General features: G+C 42.3%; 1 protein-coding gene across 1 annotated transcript; it reads left to right on the top strand.

Moving 5' to 3' along the window:
* Positions 1-234: 234 nt before the first annotated feature.
* Positions 235-9,415, top strand: YES1 (YES proto-oncogene 1, Src family tyrosine kinase). The gene is made up of 11 exons (XM_008943308.1): positions 235-501; positions 1,056-1,155; positions 2,253-2,351; positions 3,948-4,051; positions 4,238-4,387; positions 4,568-4,723; positions 4,983-5,162; positions 6,943-7,019; positions 7,370-7,523; positions 8,088-8,219; positions 9,111-9,415. Exons 1-11 carry the CDS (start codon positions 240-242, stop codon positions 9,317-9,319), a joined length of 1,623 nt encoding a protein of 540 aa, XP_008941556.1. The 5' UTR covers positions 235-239; the 3' UTR covers positions 9,320-9,415.
* Positions 9,416-9,779: the final 364 nt, after the last annotated feature.

The raw sequence follows: 9,779 nt of genomic DNA, 5'->3' as shown, positions 1-9,779 counted from the left end.
CAAAAATAATTAGCTCTTCTCTAGTCAGGTAATGGCTTAGCTTTTATTCCAGAACATTTCTTCATTGGAGATTATCATCTGCACTTGGTAGCAATTGCTGGGGGCTGTTTGGGGATTTTAAAACAGTAATAATCAGCATTTCTGGTAACTCTTTATGAATCTTCCGTGTTAACTACCAAAAGATGCAACATGGAGTTTGACTCTTTTTTTTTTTTTACGTCCTTCTCACAGAAACAACCATGGGGTGCATTAAAAGCAAAGAAGATAAAGGTCCAGCCATGAAATACAGAACTGATAATGCTCCAGAACCTGTTATTTCCCACGTCAGCCATTACGGGTCAGACTCCAGCCAAGCCACACAGTCACCATCCATAAAGGGATCTGCTAACTTTAATAGTCATTCCATGACTCCTTTTGGAGGACCCTCAGGAATGACACCCTTTGGAGGAGCATCATCTTCATTTGCAGCTGTGCCAAGTCCATATCCTAGTACTTTAACAGGTAAGTGTTAAGTGGTTCAATTAAAAAAATCATTAGTCCTAAAGTAGAGAACTGTCCTTGTCCCCTGCAGAATGCTTTTATTTCTGGTTCAGTTCCTGAGGAGATCTTAATGGGTGACCACAGAAAGCTGGGCACACATCACTTATTTATAGCTAAGATCAGTAGGACACTACTGTAAAAAGGAGTGGCTGGTGGCACACTGCTGGGGTGGGGTAGGACCTTCCAGAACTGCAGTTCTGAACAGGAAACTTCTTTTACTGCTGATGTGTTGTGCAGATTTCTGTATATAAGTGCTCTAATTATTGATGCACTTGCAGTGATTTATCTAGCTGCCTTTTGTGGTGTGGAAGCATATTTTTAGGATGTCTATTTATAGGCTTTCCTCTGTCTTAAGGAATGAGCTGATTATTGATCCAGCTTCCAAAGTGAGAAGCAAACCCCCATATTTAGTTGCTTCCAAATCAAAATTGCTGAGTTGTTTCATGGACAAGTCCTTAAATCAAGTATTGCAATGTTAACTGCTGTATCATGTGGGGTTTTCTCTTTTTCCTAAGGTGGTGTTACTGTATTTGTGGCCTTATATGACTATGAAGCAAGAACTACAGATGACCTTTCATTTAAGAAAGGTGAACGGTTCCAGATAATAAATAACACGTAAGTGATCTCCCTCACAGACTTCACTTGGGTGGTTTTGGGAGCTAATAGATACTTTGCTCTTCTTGAATCTATGTATCCTATTTCAGTGAAGAGCAAATTGATTTATTTTTTTCCTTGAGTGCATGCAATTTTTAACAAGCATGGGGCCAAAATATTGATCCTGGTAAGACAATAACGTGCAGGCTGAGGTCAGGGTCTGGGTGCAGATGTAGAACTGCAGGGACTGGGGCAGCCCCAAGCCTCTCTCCTCGGTTGGTGGTGTAGCATCTGTCCACTCCCTGCTCCAGGGAGGCCCAGTTATCCCCTCCAGGGCAGCAGAGCTGGAGGTGGGACCCTGTCCAGCCCCAGGCTCTGCACCCTGCGGGTCCTCCCTGCTGGGTCTCCCTGGCTCGCAGGGAGGGGGGTGCAGGCAGCAGCACTGCATGTGCTGGGGCTGGGGGCACCTTGCTGTGGGAGTGGGTGGAGCTGGCCTCCACAGAAGATCCCTGCTTGCATTGTTATGAGTAGTTTGGTGTTCTAGTTCAGTTGCAGAAGTGCTACAGGATTACAGCCTGAACTTCTAGAAGTCTCATGGAAAGGAAAGTATTTGTTCACCTTGGAGATTTCTGTACCTGGCTTTGGGCTGTGATCATAATTCTAATTCATACCTGTAGCAGTTTGCCTTCTTCCTGTGGTCAGATTTTATTAGCTGACTCCCAGCTTCCTTTATTGCTCACTCCCAGCATGCAGGCAAAATGACCTGGGAGAGGCAGATGAAGATTAGAGAACTGGGCAGCTTATTTGCACATCTCTGCCATAAAATGCTTTGTTGTGGGCTTGTGTTTTGCATATATTGATAATTCCTTTTAACTATAAAAAAAAAACAAACACAACAACTCAAATCTTTGAAATGAAAAATTCCACTAAGGGACACTCATGTTGCTTACAAGGAAAAGAAAAATATAAAAATATATTCAGGTGCAGCAAAAACTATTTTTGGATGCCTTCAGAAACAAAATCAGGTATTACCTAAATTGAACCCACCTTTTGTATGTGGGGATGTTATAGGTGCTAGGAAATTTTGTGTGGAGAGGGTAACTGATATTTCCTTGCAGGGAAGGAGACTGGTGGGAAGCAAGATCCATTGCTACAGCAAAAACAGGCTACATCCCAAGCAATTACGTGGCTCCTGCAGACTCCATTCAAGCAGAAGAGTAAGACTTTGTGTCCTGTCAATCTGTTCTTATCTGTTCTGCACTCTGTGCCCTGTGCTGATACTGTGCCTTTAGTTCAGTAACACTGAAGTGTAAGCTCAGATAATACTGCTAATTAATGGATAGCAGTGCTACTTGGCTGGAGTCAAATGTGTAATTATTAGTAAGGGTGAGGTGGACACTCAGGCTGCTGTTTTGTGCCTGCTTGCTGTAGGTAGGGCCAAAGGAAAAAGGATGGGAGGAGGGAGGAATGAAGATAAGATTTGGGGGCACACATTGTGTTTTATATAAACCAAAAATGGGTATTTTTTAGTTAGAGTTCATGCACTATCAGCTCTAGGTTTTTGCTTGCCACACCCTAATTCAAGATCACCTGTATCCTTGTAAAAACATAATCTTATATTCTGAGAAAACATTTTGTGTGAACAGTTACTGCTCATCTTTTAATCTATAACAACTTTTTGGTGACACAATTGTTGGGCATGCTAAGGACACTATCAACTCTAGGTTTTTGCTTGCCACACCCTAATTCAAGATCACCTGTATCCTTGTAAAAACAATCTTATATTCTGAGAAAACATTTGTGTGAACAGTTGCTGCTCATCTTTTAATCTATAACAACGTTTTGGTGACACAATTGCTGGGCACGCTAAGGACTACTGTGAATTGGGAAAACTGTATTGCTTTGGGTGCCAGGACTTTACCAACAAAGATCTCAGTGCTTACAGAATCACAGAGTTGCTGTGGGAGCAGTGAGTGGGGGTACAGTTTCAGGTTACACTTGTCTCAAGGAATTAATTGTATTGATTGTACAAGAACTATAAAGCTCCACAGCCTGTGCTTCAGTACACAGGCACGGTACTGCTGGTAAACAATCCCCTGATACATCATCTCTGCAAATCTGTGTTTGCTACTGCACTTCTGGGAAAAGTGCCCAATTTCCAAGATGTTTCCTGAATCTCAAGCTGAGATTTTAACATGTTGCTGCTGCTCTCACCTGGCTCTTGGCTGTTAAGAAGTGAATGCATCAAAGACACATTGTTATTTTATGCCCTTTGGTTTCATCTGCTTTTAAAACTATTGACCTCAGATTTTTTTGAAACAAAGTTGAGGGACTTTTTTTTTAAACTGTGCAGTAAAATACTGTCATTACAGCTGCAGATGTGGTAAGGGGGAAAGGGTAGCCCTTTGCAAACTAAGAATCCAGTGTCTGCAGAGAATACATTGCTCCTAAAGACTGGCAAAAGAGTGTGGTGGGATCTGTGTGATTTATGTGGTGATTGGAGGTGAGACTGAGGGATGACTGATGAAGCTTATTTTAACTGACTGTTTTAAGGAACTAGTGCTAATTTTATTAAATATCACCACAGTATTTGGAATAGAGTTAATTTGCTTTAGAATTCATTTGTTAGCTGTGGGCTTTGATAGCACTTACAGATTTTGTGTTATGGTTGCAGTTGGAGTTACAAATGAAGAGTCATGTGCAGCCCCAAGTTGTGGTCTGCTCAATGCTTGTGACTTAAAAATATTGTATTTATATGATTACCAAAGCACAGGAGACTTGGACCTATTTAGATTTCCTTTACCATTTCCTAGGTGGTATTTTGGTAAGATGGGCAGGAAGGATGCAGAGAGGCTGCTTTTAAACCCTGGGAACCAGCGTGGTATTTTCTTAGTAAGAGAGAGTGAAACCACTAAAGGTATGTGTATTTGTCTCTCTTCTCTCCCATTCCACAACCCCTCCCCAGCCAAGGTGGCAAAAATGAGCATTTTTGTCTGTCTCATTTTACATGTATGTGCACCCGTGTACATGTGTAATGACAGTGGGGGAGATTCAGGAAAAATGTAAAGCTCTGGTGAAGAACCAGGTGTGGCTTGTTCCCTAGGTGCTTACTCCCTTTCCATACGGGACTGGGACGAGGTGAGGGGTGATAATGTGAAACACTACAAAATCAGGAAACTTGACAATGGTGGCTACTACATCACAACCCGAGCACAATTCGAGTCCCTGCAGAAGCTGGTGAAACACTACAGAGGTAAGGCCAAGCTCTGTCTCAGTGCTCTGCCTGTCGTGGGGAGGCAGAACTGCATGTGCAGCTCATTTTTGATCTCCACAGTCAGTGGGCCAGCCAGTTCTTCTGATCCACGTTGGCATGGTGCTTTTGTTGCAGCCTTACCTGTACCTAGAGACAAAGCTTATTTTTTCTGTTCTCCAGAACATGCTGATGGACTGTGTCATAAGCTAACGACCGTGTGTCCCACTGTGAAACCACAAACACAGGGACTGGCAAAGGATGCCTGGGAAATCCCTAGAGAGTCCTTGAGGCTGGAAGTGAAGTTGGGTCAAGGCTGTTTTGGTGAAGTATGGATGGGTAAGAGCTTAACGTGACACCTTTCAGTTGTTTGTGTGACTATTTGAGTAGTATTTTAAGTAAATCAGTGTTGGAATCTGAAAAGATAATCTGATAAAGAATTGAGGAGAAAAAGTACCAATTATGATCAGCCCCATAAGGGTAGAAATAATGTCTGTAATTATACCAGTAGCTAACGAAACAAGCAAAGAGCAAAGGATTTAATCAGAAATGCTCTTTGGTGTGGTAGGGTAGAATAAAATCCCATTTATCTCTCCAGGGACGTGGAATGGAACCACGAAGGTAGCGATCAAGACCCTGAAGCCTGGCACGATGATGCCAGAGGCGTTCCTGCAGGAGGCCCAGATCATGAAGAAGCTGCGGCACGACAAGCTGGTGCCGCTCTACGCCGTGGTCTCCGAGGAGCCCATCTACATTGTCACTGAGTTCATGGCCAAAGGTGGGGCACAGCCTGGGGGAGCTGCCTGGGGGGTGACTCCAGCAGCAACAGGGATGTTTAATTAATGGTTAGGTCTAAGCTGACTGAAGTATACGTGGTAATTTTGATTAAATTAAACTGAACAGTGCTTGACCTACTTGAAGCAGTTCTGATTTGGATCATGGCTGGAGGCAGGAGTTTTTGCACATCTGTGTCACCCTTGCTCATCTTCCAAGTACAGGATTGGGGATTTTTTTCCCTAATGTTTTAGTGTGTGCTGCCCATTCCATTGAAATTAGAAGGTATAGCTGGGGCTACTAGGATGAGAATACACTTGCCTGTAGACAGAGTGCTCACAGCAACAGAACTGGTTGGGGTTTAGGGTATTTTTTAGTTTTTCTTTTCCAGCAGTGTAGTAGTAAATTTTAAACAGGCTGAGCATTTTTTTGTTCCCTCCTCTACCTCCTTCTTTTCAGTTTTTCATCCTTCTTCCCTTGCTTATCATTTCCCCTTGCTGCTCAAGCAGAGACTTAGAGATTTAGGCTGAATGGAGAAATAAACATCATAAGCATATTAGTGTTCAGAAGCAGCAGATTTTCAAGTCAGTTATTCCACTTTTATAAAAAGCAGACTTCTGATCATCTTACAGAGAAGTTTTGCTATCCTGGTAAGAATAAGTCTGAAGTTATGGATTCAAAATGCCATTGAAGCCTCTGTTTTCATTTGAAAACCTTCTCACATTTTACCAAAAAACGTTGTCTCATACTTGACAGTAGAACATTTTTTTCTTTTTCTTTATTGTCCTCTGTTTACAAGGAAGAGAGGTGGGTAAAAGCTGCACAATACCCAATTTTCTTTTCAATGTGGACAGGTTACTAGAGGTCAGTGTGAAATCTTTGCTCCTCTTTGCTCCTTTGAGCTCATGAACCAGAATGGGAAAAGGTCTGTGCAAACACACCAGACACCAGCAGTGGTGTGAGCCTGGCCTGCCACACTTTTACTTTGCATGCAAAAGTACAGCAAGTGACTGAAACCACACCAGAAGTATCCAATTCAGAGCTCCAGCCATGGATCCACTGCAAGTTCTGCAACTGAGTGGATCTTACCCCACCATCACCACACGTGTGATTGTGTCATTGTCGTAACAGTGATGAGGCCAATCAATTCTCAGTCCTCATCTGGAGATCATGTTCCTGTACCCTCTTGGTGTGGTAACACCTGCAGAGAAAGCTGCTCTGTCAGAGTTTCACTGTGTGTGTAAATATTGCTCTCTTAAAAGGAGTGCAGGTCCTTGGAACTGACTGCAAACACTGTTCATGGTGTTCTGGGCATAACTACGTTATATAAATGGGAAAAGATCAAAAAGAGGGAAGATGGTTTTTTGTCTCCCCTGTAAGGAAAGGACTTTTTTTTTGTTCTTTAATTATAAATCTCACTGTGGTAAAAAGTCCAACTAGGAAGGTTATTGATACCAGGAATATTGGGAAAATTCCTTGTGTTGCCTTATCACCAAGGTACAGCCTGTTTTACATAGTGCTCAGTTATCTGAATGATTCAAATGGATTCCAAAATACTTGGCTAAAACTTGGACTAGCTGCTTACCAGGGCAGAGTCAAACACAGGCATAGTCATTGTCTTACATGTTCTGTGAAGTGGCAGCAGGTTTTCAAATACAGGTTTTGGGAGTTGAATGTGTGAATCATACTGTATAGGGAAAAAAAGAATTAGTTCATGTTTTCAGGTCAGATTAATGTTTTGGGGTTTTCCTTTTTGATTCCTCCAACTGTGTGATCTTTTACAGGCAGCTTGCTAGACTTCCTTAAAGAAGGAGAAGGGAAATACTTAAAACTCCCCCAGCTGGTGGACATGGCTGCTCAGGTACGTTGTATAAACCAGAAAACTGGACTTGGTGCTTAGAGGGGAGATATGAAACTATATGAAGTATCAAGTAAAGGCAAACAGTGAACACTCTGGCTCTTGTCTACTGTTCCACCTTAAATCTTATGTTGTGGGTTTGTAATTTGTCAGAAAAACCCATCTAGCTCCCAGTTAGCAGCTATCATAACAGCCAGACTCACTCTCATCAGTGCTGTCACAGGCTCTTGCTGGGCTGGACTTCCCAGGCTTAGGCAGTGAGAGTGGAGCTGAGATAAAGAGGTACAGCTTGATGCTTTGGAGAAATCTGTATAGTAATGAAAAGTAATCTTTAATAAAACTTTATTTTTAAGATTGCTGATGGCATGGCTTACATTGAAAGAATGAACTACATCCACAGGGATCTTCGGGCAGCTAACATTCTTGTAGGAGACAATCTTGTGTGTAAAATAGCAGACTTTGGTTTAGCAAGGTTAATAGAGGACAATGAGTACACTGCAAGACAAGGTAAGACTGATTGATTTACTACATAAATAAGACCAGCAACATTAAAATTACTTAGAATTACTACATTTAGCAGAATTTATCTGTGTATTCCATCCACGTGAATAAAGATTATGCATGTAAGCTTTCACAGCTATATTTGTGTGTCCACCTCACCTAAGTGCAATTTTAGTAAACTTTTTAATGTTCAAAATAATCTGTTGGCTTGCTTATGTTTTAAAAAAAATGGTTTTAGGGTGGGTTTTTTGGGTAAAACTCTACGCTCTGAAGGGTGCTGAGACACTGGAGAGGTTGTTCATCAGATCCTGAAGATCATCCCACTTCTTGGGATGTAACTAAGGATCCCAGGTGTCTCAGCTGCTTCCAAGAGCTGTAGCTGGTCCCTGCTGCCCTGGTTTGGAGCTGTTTCCAGTTTGAAATATGAAAAGACTCGACCACCTCCAACTTGGTCAACAGAGCCAAATGGGAAATTTTTTTAATTGCAGTATTCTTTTAAAAATATTGTGAAGTGTAAGGAAATGAAGCACAAGGAAGAGGAGATTGAGTATCTCTTTCCAATGTCTGCAGGAGCTAAGTTTCCAATTAAATGGACTGCTCCAGAGGCAGCGCTGTACGGCCGGTTCACCATCAAGTCGGATGTGTGGTCCTTTGGGATTCTGCTGACAGAGCTGGTGACAAAGGGCCGGGTGCCATACCCAGGTAAGGGAGCAGGCAGCTCCTCTCTCCTTTGGTGTGCTCTGTGCCATACCCAGGTAAGGGAACAGGCAGCTCCTCTCTCCTTTGGTGTGCTCTGTGCCATACCCAGGTAAGGGAGCAGGCAGCTCCTCTCTCCTTTGGTGTGCTCTGTGCCATAGCCAGGTAAGGGAACAGGCAGCTTCTCTCTCCTTTGGTGTGCTCTGTGCCATAGCCAGGTAAGGGAACAGGCAGCTCCTCTCTCCTTTGGTGTGCTCTGTGCTTCTGAGGTTACCTCTTGTACTTTCAGCCTCCATTCAGAGCCCACAGTTGACAAGCAGACACAAACTTAAGTCATGCTTCACTGGTGCCTTTGTTCAGAAGCCTACTTTAGGTTTTTTACAGATTATATATTCTTTAAAATGTTTTTAGATAATGGCATTTGTAAATGTGACTGATAGTTGAGTTCAGATTAGTGACTGATAGTTGAGTTCAGATTAGTACCTTTACATTTTCCTGTTTGCCCCTGAAATTCCCCCTTTCCCAGGTTACAGGGAACACTGGCAGAGTGAACCTGCTGGACCAGTTTTTGAAGCTAAACACATGTAACACATTTTGTCAGACCTCTTGCTGTGACTGGAATTTTGAAGGCAGACGAGCAGATGAGAAGTGCATACCAATGGGAGAGCAGGCAAGGCAAGGGAAGGAGGACCTGTGAGGAAGATGTTGAGGAATTAGCAGTGCAATGAGATCTTCAGAAAATTCATTTAATGCAAAACATAAACTTAATGATAAAGCACATTTGTTAAAGATGGTTATGGTGGACACATGCATTGCAGCTGGAGAGAGAGACTTGAAAAAATTGGGGAAATTTTTCTTTGCATAATGTCCTTCAGAGCTAAAAGGTTTTCCTTTCAGGGATGGTGAATCGGGAGGTGCTGGAACAAGTGGAGCGTGGCTACAGGATGCCCTGCCCACAGGGCTGCCCAGAGTCTCTCCATGAGTTGATGAAACTGTGCTGGAAGAAGGACCCTGATGAGAGGCCGACATTTGAATACATCCAGTCTTTCCTGGAGGACTACTTTACTGCCACAGAACCACAGTACCAGCCTGGAGACAATTTGTAAGCCAACGGTCTATCTAACATGCACAAATCTGCCAAATGTAAAAGACTTGCAAAGAATTCCTGACATCTGTAAGGAATCAAAGGAAAGAAAAATCTTTGCTACTTTGCATGCTCTTAATGGCAAACTGGAATTTCATAATACAGTTGCACAAAACCACTTTTAAAGTGTTATAATCTAATTTACCAATGACATGTTTTTATTTTATTTCTCCTCTTTCCCAGCTTATTTTCAGGGTCCAAAGGAATCTTATTGAAAATATAGGGTAGAAAAATGAGTGCTGGTGTGAACAATAGCAGAAAAACCAATGTTTGAAATCCTTTCTTTTCCCAGCATTTGGTAGTTGTTTTACAGAAGAGGGAATTGTCTGTAATTAGTGATTTTGGGATAAGACACTTTTAAAGCAGAAGAACTTTGTGGGACCAAGCAATTCTATTCCAGTTCTGTAAAACTCCCCGTGTTC

Source organism: Merops nubicus, unplaced genomic scaffold, assembly GCF_000691845.1.
Source record: "Merops nubicus isolate BGI_N331 unplaced genomic scaffold, ASM69184v1 scaffold2077, whole genome shotgun sequence".
Classification (NCBI taxonomy): Eukaryota; Metazoa; Chordata; class Aves; order Coraciiformes; family Meropidae; genus Merops; species Merops nubicus.
The sequence above is the reverse complement of the archived record's forward strand: the minus strand, read 5'-3'. Positions and strand labels throughout refer to the sequence as shown.

Excerpts from the sequence above, each read along its gene's own strand:
- YES1 (XM_008943308.1), top strand. The coding sequence starts at position 240 with ATGGGGTGCATTAAAAGCAAAGAAGATAAAGGTCCAGCCATGAAATAC. Across the intron at positions 1,156-2,252 it reads TTCCAGATAATAAATAACAC|GGAAGGAGACTGGTGGGAAG; the intron begins GTAAGTGATCTC and ends ATTTCCTTGCAG. Across the intron at positions 4,724-4,982 it reads TTTTGGTGAAGTATGGATGG|GGACGTGGAATGGAACCACG; the intron begins GTAAGAGCTTAA and ends TTATCTCTCCAG.